At 39.5% G+C, this 15432-nt stretch overlaps 1 protein-coding gene across 4 annotated transcripts in view; it reads right to left on the bottom strand.

The window, feature by feature from the left end:
* Positions 1 to 1260: 1260 nt before the first annotated feature.
* LOC116492437 overlaps positions 1261 to 15432 on the bottom strand; it is a 98238-nt gene continuing 84066 nt past the window's right edge. For 3 of the 4 annotated variants that reach the window (XR_004253598.1, XR_004253599.1, XM_032193192.1), the window contains one exon: positions 6175 to 6700. Coding sequence is in view for 2 of the 4 variants with exons in the window: in XM_032193192.1 (XP_032049083.1) it covers positions 6606 to 6700 (95 nt within the window). In the remaining 2 variants the exon portion in view is untranslated. Of the gene's footprint in view, positions 1816 to 6174; positions 6701 to 15432 lie in introns of those variants that run through there. The other variant, XM_032193194.1, reaches the window with a different exon arrangement.

Here is a 15432-nt window from a genome sequence, read left to right as displayed (position 1 = left end):
AACAAAATAATAACAGGCAGTCACCGCTCTGAAATCCCACTTCATGGACAGCAAAGGGTAGCTTGCATATGGGAGACCTGTAAAGGACAGGTGGCGGTGAAAAAATAAAACCTTTTCATGGAAACTGTGCATCCATAGTAATGCAACATAAGGCAAAAACCATATTGTTCCAAGCAGGAGTAAGCATTGCATGGACCAGCACACCCTCTCCCTGGGTATCTGGAGCTCTCCCAGGGTGGTGGTGCTTTAGCCAGCAGGCCCTGACAGATGCTGCAGGGGGATGGGGAAGATGTTTTAGTGAAATCTGATTCTTTATCTTGTTCTCCATCTTTTCCTGATAAAACCAGTTTGGATGCAAGGGACAGATTAGTACTCTTGCCCCTGCCAGTAGGACCATGGCCAGGGCTCATCTCACTGCGGGGCAACCATCTGCTGCCACTTAACAGCACAGGAAACCACCACTGAACAAAAGCATCCACTCCTCAGCATCCTACCTCTTGCAACAAGATGGAGGGGTAAGGGAAATGCTACTACAACAAATATGATTTACAATGAAGGGATTACAGCAAACACTCTAGGTAAGGTTATAGGGTAGCTTTCCCTTGGATGCCATCAACAGGTGCAAGGACATTATTCTGGGGCTTAATACAGCCCAGGTGAATGAAGGGGAGCAAACAGCAACAGGGGTGGTGGAAGGATGGATGGAGGGAATATGGCCTCCTCCATCTGCATAGAAACCCCTCTGCTCTGATTAGATTTGATGTTGAGAGAGGCTAAGCCTGGGATAGGATCAGGCAGGGTTCATGCCTTTCAAATATGTCACTCCTCAACGGTGCAGAATTTCCTGGTGAACCTCTGTGCACTCTGCATGTTATTTTGGTGTTTTTGTCAGTTCATGTACAAATTCACATGCCATATTTCATTGCTGCCTAAATAAGGATAGTGAACATATACTGTGAACTTCACTCAACCAGAGATTTGTGTGATTTTATACCTACTCACCATGAACTTGTATTCTGCACTTTTTTCTTGCTTTTTGCTCAAAACAAAATTTGAAATCTTTATTTTGAATCAAGACCATGGGAAAAAAATATATTTTTTTGTTTTAGAAAAGGATTTTAAGAGAATAAAAGAGTATAACATCTGGTTTACAAACAAACAAACAAATAAACCAAATAACCAACACAAAACTATTTAAACAAGAATTTCCTTTTTTCAAGAAAAAACTGGTCAAAATTGATCGAGGATGTATGCCAACAAAGAAATTATGGTTATGAAGTTGCCAGCAGTACGGCCATGCCCATTTATTGTGTTTTATCTTGACAATCAATCAGAGAGGAAAACAAAGGCTTTACTGTGGAAAATTATTAAAGCATATAGAACTTCCAGACAGTGGTAAAAGGATGCAAATACATGCCCTGAACAGAGGCGAACATGGAGTCAATATTATTATATCACCTGTAGTGCCTTCTACCATCAGTATTCACCCAGCAAAACTAATCCTTCTGGAGGATGGCCAGAGAAGGTGAAACTTCTGGGAAGCAGGCTGGTCTTCCAGGGTGGCATTGTGGAGGATGCCCATTTAGAAATAAGTTCTTCTGAGTGGCAAAATTAATTGAGTGATCTTGGCTAACAGAGACTTTTCAGAAGCAGCTTTCGAGTATTCTGGATTGCCATTTAGCTCAGGTTTGTTTTTTTTTGACTTTTTTCTAACATAATTTTCTGTCTGTCTTCTGAGAGCAATACTGAGATGATTCCAAGGCTTGATGTGCCCTCAAAACTGTATTCCACTGAGCAGGTCTTTGGAATGGGTGTCTAAAGTATTGGACAGAAAAGAGAACACCTGAAGTGACTGGCTTACTTTTGTCTTTCTAACACAAAGGGCATAATAGGAAGTCAAGGTCTTTGTTTACCAGGTATTTATTACCTGTGAAGCCATGGAATCTGTTCTGCTTTTTGATTGCTTCTTAATTTTACGGAACTGTGAGGCTAGAAGCACTCTATACAAAAGGAGGATGCATGCCCTGGGACAGAAAAGCTGACAGCAAAGCTATAGGAACAGTAAAAATCTCTTAACCTAAAGTTTATATTTTGTTATTACATTTTCAGCTCTTGCTGAAGACAATCCTCCCCACCCCCTTTCTTCCCTCCAGAAAAGGATATGAGTTTGAAGTACAAAACGCCTGTACATTTGCTGTTCAGAGCAGAGTAGGAACTCCACCTGCTCACAGCCTTGCTCTGTTAAAAGCTACTAATCCTCATAAAACTGATCTTTCTGCTTTTTTTTTTCCATCTCTAATTTCCTGCATTCTTCACACTCTATTCTCTCTTTGCCTAGAAACTCATCTTGTTCTCTTTTGAACATACTGATTCATAAACATATGTTCTAAGTTACCTCTCTTGTCTTTAGTAACGTATTCCACATGCTTACATGCCATTTTATGAAATAGTTTTCTTTAACCTTTTTATTTGCTTCGATTTCCTAATGTTCAAAATATATTATTTCCTTTCATGTTTTTTTTTTTTTTTTTTTTTTTTTTTTTTTCTTTTCTTCTTCTTTATAAATATATTGTACAGCTAAACAATGATGATTTTAATCAAAACCAAAACCATGGAAGGCCTAATCCTTCTCTGACATATGAGGTCAAATTCTGTCCTTAGTTACATTTGTGTAGAAAAAAGGAGTAGAAAAAGCTCTCTATTTCACAGGATTTAAATTTTTGCAAATCACCTTTATATGGCTAAATCTTGATTTACAAGGTATGCAGGGGTACCAGAGAGATATAGTAAAAGTCATTCAGAAATTTATTTCTGAAATGAAAAGTCTAAAAATTGTGTTCTGCTACAGTCTATTGATATTGTCTTTATTTGTGTGTGTGAATGTGTTATATCTAAGGATAGTTGTGCAAGTTGAATATCCCAAACACAAAGTCTCCTGCAGCTGAATTCTTTTTTCATTAGTAAGTTATTCAACTTTAATAATAAATGCACTTGGAATTGCAACAGGCAGAAAAATGTACAATATAAGATTTCATAAAAACTTCATTAAAAAATAAATAAAAAGCAGCAGCAAATAACCCAAACAAAATCAATTCAGTTTTTAAAATCCCTGCACAGATATTCTTCCAGGGTGTTTGTGTGGGGTGGGAGTAAGGAGAAGGGGGAAAAGCAAAGAGAGAACAGAAAAAGGCCATTCCCCATCCTAAGTATTAACAGAAGACAGCAGAGTTGCATGAGTGTCACTGAACGTGTAATCTGGCATATTTCTAGTCTTGGTAATACAGGAGTAAAAGAAGTTAAATTGACACTGCAAAGAGAGATACTCCATAACTCCAAGGGATAAGCACCTTTCACTTAGAAGACTCAACGACCATCATATGATTAAATAAGTTTATTAAGATTCAGTTAACTGTTTTGCTTAACTTTGCTGAGGTAGGTAGCCTAGTGCCTTTATAGCCTGCTGTCTGCATACACCAGTAACAGGGACACTAATACCCTAAACTGGTCCGGTTGTCAAAAGCAACACTCAGACAGATAAATTGCACAGCAGTAATTGTGTATTAAATGGAAATTGATGTAACTTACATGAATTTCTGCTAAGGAACACATAGGTTGTAACCTATGCTTCCATTTATGCAAATCCTATGTGAAACCAGTCCAAAATCCAATTAGAGTATCTGATAAGAGAATGAAGCTATTAAATGCATAAAAATCTGCCAAAATATAATGATTGCCTCACCGGTGAAACAAAATGTGCTGAAAGGATAAACATGTGGCAAACCAATTCATGGCATGTACTGAGCATGTTATGGAACCCTCTCAAATGAATATGTGACAAAGGAATAAACATGAAAGAAATATACTGATTGGACACTAAGGCTGTACATTTCAGAGAGATTTGAGAGCTTCACTGTATTATCTTCCTTATTCATGTGGATAACAGGCTTACTTATGTCTTCAAAAGTAATTCTTCTATCCCACTGCAACAATTCTAAGCATAGTGATAAATAGAAAGTAAGAAAATGCTAATGTATAAGAGCTGGTGGAATTTTAAAGGATCAGGCCTGAGCCAAATTTTTAGATGAGATTTCTTGACATGGAAAAAGACTCACTGAAGGAAAAAAATGAACACAGTAATCTGTGTATTGCAAATTTATAGTCCAATAATTTGACTCTGAGATTTACAAAAATCCATATCAGAGGTTTTATCCCTGTTGTATAGCTTACATGGTTTGGCATCCTTTTCAACAGTTCATGAGCAACAATATACAACAGATTTACAGGGTTTATTTCACACTTGTAACAAATTTTAAAGTGAAAACTGAAGCAGCAGCTGGAAAAACATACTCCTTGTCAGTCAAGTGCAATATATGAAAAAAAATAGTATTATTAATTTTTGTTTTTAATAGAGATGCTATTTTTGTTACAATTAAGATGAAATAGATCAGTCTTCTAATATTCTCAACTATTGCATGATACAAAAAGCAACTATGTAAAAATTGTCTGTATCAGTATCTGCATCTCTACATAAAGGGGTAGCCTTCTAACCTGCAAACCAGGGACAAGTTGTTTATCATACTTGATTTCATATGATGAAAAGGGTTTTTGTTGTTGTGTTTTTTTTTGTTTTTTTTTTTTTTTTCCTTTAATGAACTATACTTTTAGGGAGAATTACTACATATCACAAAGATGGCTAGATGTCTTTGTGGTTTGGTACTTTTTTTCCAAATGACAGAAAGTAGGAGAATATTTATACCTGAAATGCCCTTGCTCTCTTTTCCTTTAAAATAGCTTGTATATTTTCAAAATAGCAGATGGATTTCCCTGAAGTATTTGGAAGTAGCAGCAACTCAAATATCTGCCTATTTATTATTAGAGAAAAGGATTTAAGTGTCTGGTATGCAGAGCAGACTTCTTCTGGGCTGGGACTTCTAGATATAAGTGAGGTTTCAGCAAACGTTCTCAGAATAGAGCAGGCAGTTTGCTGGATTGCTCAGAAGCTTTCTGTGCCATTCATTTACATTTTCAGCTATGCTCTCTGCATTAAGGATTTTGTACCTATCCAGACATAAGTTAAATTTTATCAAGGACATCTGTGTATTTTAAAAAGTCCATTACTGTTGAAGTGGCAAAATGATAAGCACAGGAACTGTATTTTTACTGCCTATATTTCTAATCAGATTCATTTTCTATCTAGACAAAGAGAATAGCATTTTCTTAGTGCTTGCTAAGCATAAATTCCTCTCCCTGGACTCATGGTGTTGACTCACCATTCTCACAGATTTCAGCAGCACTCATCACTTTCCTTTATTCCAGAGAATGTCCATCTCACGTGATCACACCTCTAACATATCACTGCTTCTTGGTGAACATGAAATCCCTGGCTCCATAAGACTTAATCACGAAGTCCCATTTTAGGGCTGAGAGAATTCTTCAGTAAATTCTGATATTCTGACAAAACCAATGAAACCTGAAATTTTCCTTCTTTCATCTTCTCACAGTGTTCATTTCAGAGCCGAGTCACACACATATATTAAACAAATATTCTTCTTGCCTTTATTACTAGAGACAATATGCATAATAATCCTGGTCTTGCTATTCCTGATTATTCCTTTAAACAACAAAGTCATCTTTCAATTGCTTCTAACTGGTTCTTTCTGCTGAGAAGAGGCCCCAGACTGAGAAGTGTGGTAACGCAGAGCTGCTCTGTGAAGGATTGGCAAGGTTGCATGGAAAAGCTTGGAAAGCATCTGCTCTCATACTATGCTTGGCTTCAGTTAATATTCTCACTATTAGTCCTTTGGTTTCATGAGCATCAAAAATAAGTAACACTATAAGCAGAAAACAAGCAAAAAAAATAAGCTGTGTTTTTTTGTTGTTGTTGTTGTTTTGTTTGTTTGTTGTTGTTTGTTGTTTTTTTTTTTCCTCCTGTCTGATCATGTCAGAAAATCTGGTTTGATTTTTGTTCCAATATCCTACTCTGCACCCTTCCAGGTCTAGAAAATCTGTTATCAATATGCTTAGGCTAGGACTTGCTTCATCTCTTTGACCAAGGTGAGAAGTTTGTTTAATGTAAAAGCTGCAGGACCTGCTCCTGAGGAGAGCAGGAGAAGATCCTGATGCTGCTGACCAGGGAAAAAAAGGACAAAAAAAAATAAATAAATCAGTCTGGAAGGTAGAAACTCTTTTGAATTTATAAGGGTTTTCGTTTCAATTAAAATAATTTCAGACGGGTAACTCCTGGGTAATGTATGGTGCTTTTATACCGGTGCAGACCTATCCCTCAAGCTCATCACCATATGACTTGTGTATGGCTGGATGAAAGCAGCCCAGTTTGGGGCTAAAGCAGCCATTTCAGCAGAGTGGTGGAGCTGACCCAGGCTAGAGTAAGGCCAGGCTGAGCTCAGCCATAAAAGTAAGGGTGTAGAGAGTCCCAAGGGAATCCAGGAGTCACCCCCTGGGCAGAATAATTCAAAGTAAATGACATGCCAAGAGGATTGCTATTTTAACAGAAGTTACCAGCCTCTTATATTGCTGTGCATGATGTGAGGCTTCCTGAGGAAAGCGATGAGTTAGAAGGGGGAATATTTGATGTCTGCAATACTTTAGGAATGGCTTTGACTTGTGTTTAAATTGGTTTGAGCTGTTGCTAGTCCCACAGATTGGCATGTTGTGTCCTCAGACAGATGTTCATCGTGATCTGAATGAAAGATAATACAGAAAATCAGTCTCAGGAAGATGCAGAAATGCTAGCTTATAAATTGGGATTCCTTTCTTAACATAGAAAGCAGGTATATTTTGAAAAGCATAGTACATGGGAAGCATGAGGGATTCTTCCCTTTCACCTGTCTTCTCCCAGCCCGTGACTCTGCTCTCCAGTATTGACCTTTATTTTAGAGCTGAAACTAAAGAAAGTGAGCTCTGGCCAGCCCATCTGAGCTGTCCATCAGGCAAGGAGAGGGAGGAATTGCCTCCATAACAGGGACACAGAAGTACTCCTGCTTGGGATCATAGATGCCTGCTCCCCAGTCAGGTGTAACATAATTCTCCCTTGACTGATAAAAACTGTGGCTTTTCCTGCAGGGGTGGGCTTGCAGATGGGTTCTGCCTAAGTTAACAGAATCAGACTCCCATGCAGCTTGTGAAGGCTGTCATTGGTGCTGCAAAATCCACCAAATGCAGAACTTTCTGGTAAATTTCCCTGTTAGCTGCCTTGGGTTTGCCTGGAAGCAAGTAGAATCTAGGCAATATGATCCATGGGAGTGCCATGGCAGGGTCATCAGGATAAGAACTGTACAGATAGTGCAAATTAATGGTGATATTTATATTCTTACTGCTGACCCTGACACATAAAAATATTTGGAAACAGCTATGGATTACTTCTCAAAATGGACTAAAGATAAACCCCTACAGAATAAACCAGCCCAAAGTGTTGAAGGTCTTTGATTGAAGTCATCAGACATTCATGTGTATCTGTACAAATCAATGATCAAGGCAGGGAATTTGTCAATCACATATGTGAGGAAAAACATTAACAGGTGACAGAAAACAATTTGCCAGGGCACATAACCCTAGAGCCAGAAAACTTGTGAAATGGCAGAACTGAACTGTGAAAGACAAATCACTGAAGGTGGAGAGAGTGTCTTCATCATGTCTTGCAAAGTTCAGTGAATTTTTTACTGTTATCCTCTTCTACATTAAAAATATGAGCAAGTTGTTCATATACATTACAAATTCTGTTACAGCTTCACTTTAATAGCAAGATAACAATCGTGTGCCATCTACATATTTTGCATTTTATTGCTCTTGAATAATTCATCTTAAGTAACATAACATGCTTGACAGAAGTTCCACAAAATTTAAGAAAATGGAAGGTGAGCTGTAATACAATCTAAAATAGCAAATAATATTGAGGCGTTTAGGTGAAGAAAATGAAATGAAGTAGGAAACAAGAAGAATGAAGGGAGGAGAGAAAATGAACTGATTACTGCAAGGCATTAAATGAAAGCGTGGAGTAGAAAGTGACATCCTGCAAAAAAAAAGGAATGGTTGGCTCGTATATCATTGATGAGATGGGTTTAATGATGACTAAACTGGATATACTGCAAAAGAGTAATTGTTATGGAAGAACACATGTTTCAAGGAACAATTGCAGGGTGCTGAATCAGTTAGCAAAGCCCTTAGAAAATGGAGCCATGACTGAGCAGACTGGAAGTTTTCAAAAGAACTATTATCTCTGAGAGCTCTTAAAATCATTCCATTTCACATCAGTATAGCTGCAAACAATAGTCTGCCAGTAGGGTTTTATCAACTTTTCTACATTCCAATCACCTCCATTTGTCTTGTTAATTTTGGCATAAAAACACTTAGGCAATGACATTAAAATATTCTTCATAGAACCAAAATTTGATCTCATTTCACATCTGGGCAAACTAAGTTGAAAACACACATACATGAAAAATTTCTGATTATCTAAGTTTCTAGAACTGTCAGACTAGAAACAGAATATAGCTAACTGGTTTCAGATTCTCCTCAACTGCAAAACATGAGCCAGGTTTGAGAAGATTTTGGTCCTATTAAAGGAATCCTGAATGCCGCAAGCACAAAAGTCAAGTTTAGATTAGATGTGATCTGCCTCAGAAGAGCATGAGGGGTTTTATAGCAGTATCTGAAACAACTTAAATCTCAGTAATTTTGGCTCAGGAGAGAACAACAATGATAGGTTTGTTATTTCCTTTGATTTCATCTCCCACCCAATTGTAATTGTCATGTCACACCACAGGAGAGATCTGGGCACAGGTAAATCATAAACAAAATGCCTGGATATTCCCTAGCTCAAGGCTGGCAGAGAACCAAGCACAAAGCACATGTAATCACTGGAGAAACTCTCCTCTTTGGAGTTTCATGACCTGTGGGTTACTTCCTTTTGCATTTGTGGTCACATGTCCCCCTGGCAACGGTGAGAATGACTTACCATGTAGTAGCATTAGGAAGGGATTGGTTACAGCTTTTTTCTAATGTCATTTAACAGATAAAAATGAAGAACAGGGCATCGGCACATATGCATGAATCAGTCTGGGAAACTCTATTTTGATTGGTAGGGGAAAATACAGAGATGTTGGATACTGCTGAATGATGATAACTGATGGCAAATCTGACATCTAAGTGCCATTCACAATACATTGATACATAACCCCATGTTTAGAGACACCCTCCCTCACTTTCCCACCCCCCAAAACAATCTGAATAATGAATCAAATGGTCTCAGGAGTAATTGGATCTTTTTCTGTGTAATTAGCAATTTTTCCCCTTGCATTATAATTTAAAGTACTGTGGTTGAATTGAGCAACTCATGTAATGAGTCATTAGATTGAGGCTTTTAAGGAAGTTATTTCTGAAGGTCTGTGGAGGCTAAAATATGTCTAAATTAAAAGAATGACAGGCTGCAATCACAGCTGTAAAATAAAGGTGCTCAGTAAGCAGTCCTATTACAATCAGAAAGAAAAAGAAGCAGATCTCTGTCTTGTGCATGGAAGCAGAGGAAATGATGAATACCTTAGGTAACTCATTCTGTGCAAAATCAATCTTTCACTGTCAATTTTAAATGAACTAATTTGTTCACAAATCTGCTCAGTCAGTTTGGAAGCATACTCAGTTCATCCATATTAGCAAATCCTTTAATCTTGACTAGTCCACTGAGTAAGAAATCCAGAAATGTGTTAATATGACTGGACATATGTAGTAGGATAAGAATTGATTCTTTTAATTAGTGTCTATTCGAGTTCCTTCTTTTACTGAACTATTGACCCACTGATATATAAAGAGATTACTATTATGACTAAAATACCTTCCAAAGTTATATTTAACTCTCTTCATTGGTCAGAGTCAGATAGAAAAATAAGCTTTGAATTATCCAAAAAAACACAGTGTAAACTAATTGAAGGTTTCTTTCAGATATGTTCCCATCAATTCTAGAGATTCAAACTGATATTTGAAATTAAAGAAAATATATATATATATAATTTCCCTCCACCAAAATTCATTCTTGACCACGGACCAAAATAAAATAAAATTAAAATTAAAATTAAAAAAAAAAAAAAAAAAAGTGAGGGGAATGAGGGGAAGAGGGAGAGGGATGGAAGAGCAGATAGAGATGACTACTGTTCCTTTCATTCCTACTTTACTCACACAGACTGAGGCCTAAATAAGTTAAACTCTGGAAAACATCTTTGTATGAAATAAGAATAAACTCACTGTAGTTTGCAAACAAGCAAGATTATGTTAGCTCTTGCTCACCCACAGAGAGACAAACACTAGAAACAATCCCAAATAACACTGCTTTTTACAATGGGAAGCAGTGTTATTATGGTCCCAGCGTGGTCCTTGGAACAAAAAATGAAATGGGTGTCTAGTCTGGTCACTCATATTTTCTTGTTACTCTTCACCTTACATAGCATAAAAGCCTCTGCAGCAGGGTGGTCTTGGGCAGCTTTGGTGTCCTTATGATGAACAGTTATGTCCTGTCTGGAGGGCAAATGCAGCATTAGCATTACCAATACAGATCTAAACTACATGTATTTAAAGGATCTTTGTTAATTTCAGAAATACCTAGAGCAACAGAAGTAGAAATATGCTTTAGCACCCTACCTTTGTGGACAACCACTTCTACTCACTTTTGAGATTGAAGCCATAGAGCTGCACTTTTAAGATTTGCAGTGACTTTTTAAAATATAGAAGCAATAGAGAGCAATATGCTAAATAAAATGTGGGAAAATGTTGTGTACTAAAGCCTTCTTGCTGTAAGCCAGCAAGCCAGACCCTCCTGCTTTTTCTGAGCCCTGTTAATCTTTTTCCCACTGTCTTTGGTACTATGGTATGATGGTATTTTTTACCACTGTGGTATGGTCTTGACCTGGGGTCTTGCACATACCTGTGCCTTGCAGCAGCACTTGTTTGCTAGCTACAGTCTATCTACCAAGCATAGGTAAGAAAAAGGACGGATAATTTGCAGCTAAACCTTCTGATGTTTCTCTTTTTGTCTTCCATCAAATTTTCACTTGAAGTCAGTTCTCAGACAATGTGCAATAGGAGGAATATTGCTGTCATGATATGAGTCCTGTATTTGTGGAGTTTTTGGGGTATCATTTGTATCATTTCAAGTCATGTCTCTCCTCATGCTTTCAATGCAGCAGTTGTTTTGCTTACCTTCTTTTTCAGTAGGCTGAGCCACAGGGGCCTGACTGGTGGGAACTAGCAGATTCCTGTCACAGAAGGCAGCAAATTAATGGTGGCTTTCCCCAGTCTGCTTTCTTAGTGCATTAAGACTGGCCTTTGCCATTTGAGCTGTTGATGTGTATGAGTGCTGAGAGTTTTTTTTACTGGGTATGTAACCAGTTTGAGAGGGATTAGGATAGCAGCTAACATCACAACCAGCAATCTCAGGGGTTTGTTCTCTCATTTTAGCATAATGGTGGCCACTGCAGTTTCCCCACTTGTTGCTTAAAGATTTGGCCAAAAATCTCTATGAGCATTCTTTGTTTGTCCATGATTTAACCTTTTTCCTCCTATTTTGCTGCAGCAGCAGCCATTTTCTGCACTTTGGCTCTCTAATTCCTATCTGAATCCCTTGTAGGTACTCTTGTGGTGCTCTCCAATACCTGACCAGTCTAGTGAAAAAGCCCAGGTCCTTGATAAACAAGATTATGCCGAAGTGCACATTAACAGAAGAGCTTTGGCTTATAGACTGCCACAAACACTTATTTATATTAATGGTGATTTTTTTTCTTTTCCATGCACATCTTCCTCAGCAACCAGTTATGATAGGTTTGTAGCAGGGATCCATTTTGTGCCCAGAGTGTATTAAGAACCAGTCAGAGTATGTACAACTCTGTCTGTGTAAATATTCATGCAAATCCCACTGGTTTGAATGGGATTAATGGGCTGTGCAGTGGATTTTCCATTTCCTAATGAAAGCACTGTAAAAAATCTTCCATTCACTTTAATAGTTATTGAGACTTCCCAGAGGACGTACCTGGTTCTGCAAATAGTCCTATGAAATGATTAGCCTTTGCAAATGCTAAGATACTTCCTGATATCTATATTTTTGTCAGATATATCTCTGCCTCCCTCTGTGCAAATCTCTATATATATTTATGTGTAAGCTAATTTGGCATGATCTTGATGGAGGACAGGACAATGGCTTGGTTTGGCTCATTTCAGATACTAATGATGACTGCCTTAGAAGTGAATATAATAATAATCATGGCATTTTTAATGTCTAAATTATTGCAGAACTTGAAAATACTCCTCTTGCTTCCAAGGCAGATGTAGGATTGCACAGAAGATGAATGGCACATCTCCATCAGCCAGCACGTTTAGATAATTGATCAAATTTCCATTTTAATTAGAAAACATGCACCCAAAGTGGGTGGGATCACAAGATTCTATCAGTTCAGTTTTTCATAATCCTCTGGGGTGAATGAAAAAATGAAGTGGCTGGCCTTTTACTAACTCTGAATTCAAGAGATTGCCTTGACCACTGCTTGTTCAATTTATCTAGTAATGTCTTTTGTGCTGTGTGATCTCTGACTGTCTGAAAATACCTTTTAATTTCCTGAATACATATATGTATACAATGAATATTAATTAAGAACTGATTAGTATCTCTTCTGCCAGCACACAACAATATTTTATCAAAGACAGATTGTATCTGTAACTGCATATTTAAAATCTATATTGGAATGGCACATGAGTTGACTGAGAATGGACATTTAAGTCTTGCACTTAAATTTTAGATTTTCTTGTCTTTAACAAACAAGAGGAGCTGGAAGCCATCATGCAGCAGGCAGGCTATGACTTGGTTGCCATCATGGAAAACGTGGTGTGACCACTCTTATGACTGGAGTGCTGCAGTGTCTGGCTATAGGCTCTTCAGAAGGGACAGGCAGCATAGAAGGGGTGGTGGTGTGGCTCTGTGGCCTTCTGGAGGGCTGACTTTGAGCTGTTCAGGGCACTGGTTGGTAGAGTCCCTTGGGAGGTGGTTCTGAAGGGCAGAGGAGTCCAGGAAGGCTGGGCACTCTTCAAGAAGGAAATCTTAATGATGGCAGGAGCCGTCAGTCCCCATGTGCCCAAAGACGAGCCAGCATGGAAGACTGGCCTGGCTGAACAGAGAGTTACAGCTTGAGCTTAGGAGAAAAAAGAGGGTTTATAATCTTTGGAAAAGAGGATGGGCCACTTGGGAGGACTATAAGGATGTTGCAAGGCTGTGCAGGGACAAAATTAGAAAGGCCAAAGCTCATCTGGAGCTCAGTCTGGATACTGCTGTTAAAGATAACAAAAATGTTTTTATAATACATTAACACGAGAAGGACGACTAAGGAGAATCTCCATCCTTTACTAGATGTGGGGAAAACTCAGTTACAAGAGATGAGGAAAAGGCTGAGGTGCTTAATGCCTTCTTTGCCTCAGTCTTTAGCGGCAATACCGGTTGTTCTCTGGATACCCAGCAACCTAAGATGGTGGAAGAGGATGGGGAGCAGAATGTGGCTCTCATAATCCACCAGGAAATGGTTGGCGACCTGATACAGCACTTGGATGTACGCAAGTCAATGCAGATGGATGGGATCCACCCGAGGGTACTGAGAGAACTTGCAGAAGAGCTGGCCATCAATTATCGGCAGTCCTGCCTATCAGGGGAGGTCCCAGTCGATTGGCAGCTAGCAAAAGTGATGCCCATCTACAAGAAGGGCCGGAGGGTAGACCCAGGGAACTATAAGCCTGTTAGTTTGACCTCAATACCAGGGAAGCTCATGGAGCAGATCAAGGATGTCATCACACAGCACTTGCAGGGCAACCAGGCAATCAGGCCCTGTCAGCATGGGTTTATGAAAGACAGGTCCTGCTTGATGAAGCTGATCTCCTTCTATGATGAAGTGACATGCTGGGTGGATGAAGGAAAGGCTGTGGATGTGGTCTACCTTGACTTCAGTAAGGCCTTTGACACCATTCCCCACAACATTCTCCTCAAGAAACTGTCTGCTCGTGGATTGGACTGGCATACCAGTTGGGTTAAAGACTGTCTGGGCCCAAAGAGTTGTGGTGAATGGAGTCAAATCCAGCTGGAGGCCAGTCACTAGTGGCATCTCCCAGGCCTCGGTACTGGGGCCAGTCCTCTTTAGTATCTTTATCAATGATCTGGATAAGGGGATCAAGTACACCAGTACTAAGTTTGCAGACAACACCAAGTTAGGTGCATGTGTCGATCTGCTCGAGGGTAAGAAGGCTCTTCAGGAGGATCTGGATAGGCTGGACTGATGGGCTGAGGTCAACTGTATGAATTTCATCAAGGCCAAGTGCCGGGTCCTGCACCTGGGGCGCAACAACCCCAAGCAGTGCTACAGGCTGGGAGATGAGTGGTTGGAAAGCTGCCTGGCATAGAAGGACCTGGGATATTGGTTGATAGTCGGCTGAATATGAGCCAGCAGTGTGCTCAGGTGGCCAAGAAGGCCAACAGCCTCCTGGCTTGTATAAGAAGCAGTGTGGCCAGCAGGGCTAGGGAAGTGATTGTCCCCCTGTACTTGGCTCTGGTGAGGCCGCACCTCGAGTACTGTGTTCAGTTTTGGGCCCCTTGCTACAAGAAGGACATCGAGGTGCTTGAGCAAGTCCAGAGAAGGGCAATGAAGCTGGTGAGGGGTCTGGAGAACAAGTCCTACGAGGAGAGGCTGAGGGATCTGGAATTGTTCAGCCTGGAGAAAACAAGTCTCAGGGGTGACCTTATCGCTCTCTATAGGTACATTAAAGGAGGCTGTAGCGAGGTGGGGATTGGTCTATTCTCCCACATGCATGGTGACAGGACGAGGGTGAATGGGCTAAAGTTGCACCAGAGGAGGTTTAGGTTGGATATTAGGAAGAACTTCTTTACCAAAAGGGTTGTTAGGCATTGGAATGGGCTGCCCAGGGAAGTGGTTGAGTCACCATCCCTGGAGGTCTTTAAAAGACATTTAGATGTAGAGCTTAGTGATATGGTTTAGTGGAGGACTGGTTAGTGTTAGGTCAGAGGTTGGACTAGGTGATCTTGGAGGTCTCTTCCAACCTATACAGTCCTGTGATTCTGTGATTGTCTGTAAGTAAATTCTGCTAGTCTGGAAAATAAAATTTTAAAAAGCCAAAACTTTTTTTCCTTCTTCTTCAGTAAAACTATCATTTTCTTATATTCGGATACTCTAGCCATCAGTATTGCTGGTGCTGTACTGGGCTAAAATCTTACATCCAATATGAGTCACTGTTATGATATGGAAGGAATCCTCCCAAAAAGAAGCTGCTGACCTTAAGGTTCAAACCAAACCTTGCAACCTTTTCATGGGGTGAAGGCAATTGAGCAAGTTAGTAGTCTGCCCACCTGCTAAAACTGATGCTGCAGCCTGCTCACAGGAC

The sequence above is a fragment of the Aythya fuligula genome, chromosome 9, assembly GCF_009819795.1.
Source record: "Aythya fuligula isolate bAytFul2 chromosome 9, bAytFul2.pri, whole genome shotgun sequence".
In the NCBI taxonomy this organism is placed as follows: Eukaryota; Metazoa; Chordata; class Aves; order Anseriformes; family Anatidae; genus Aythya; species Aythya fuligula.
The sequence above is the reverse complement of the archived record's forward strand: the minus strand, read 5'-3'. Positions and strand labels throughout refer to the sequence as shown.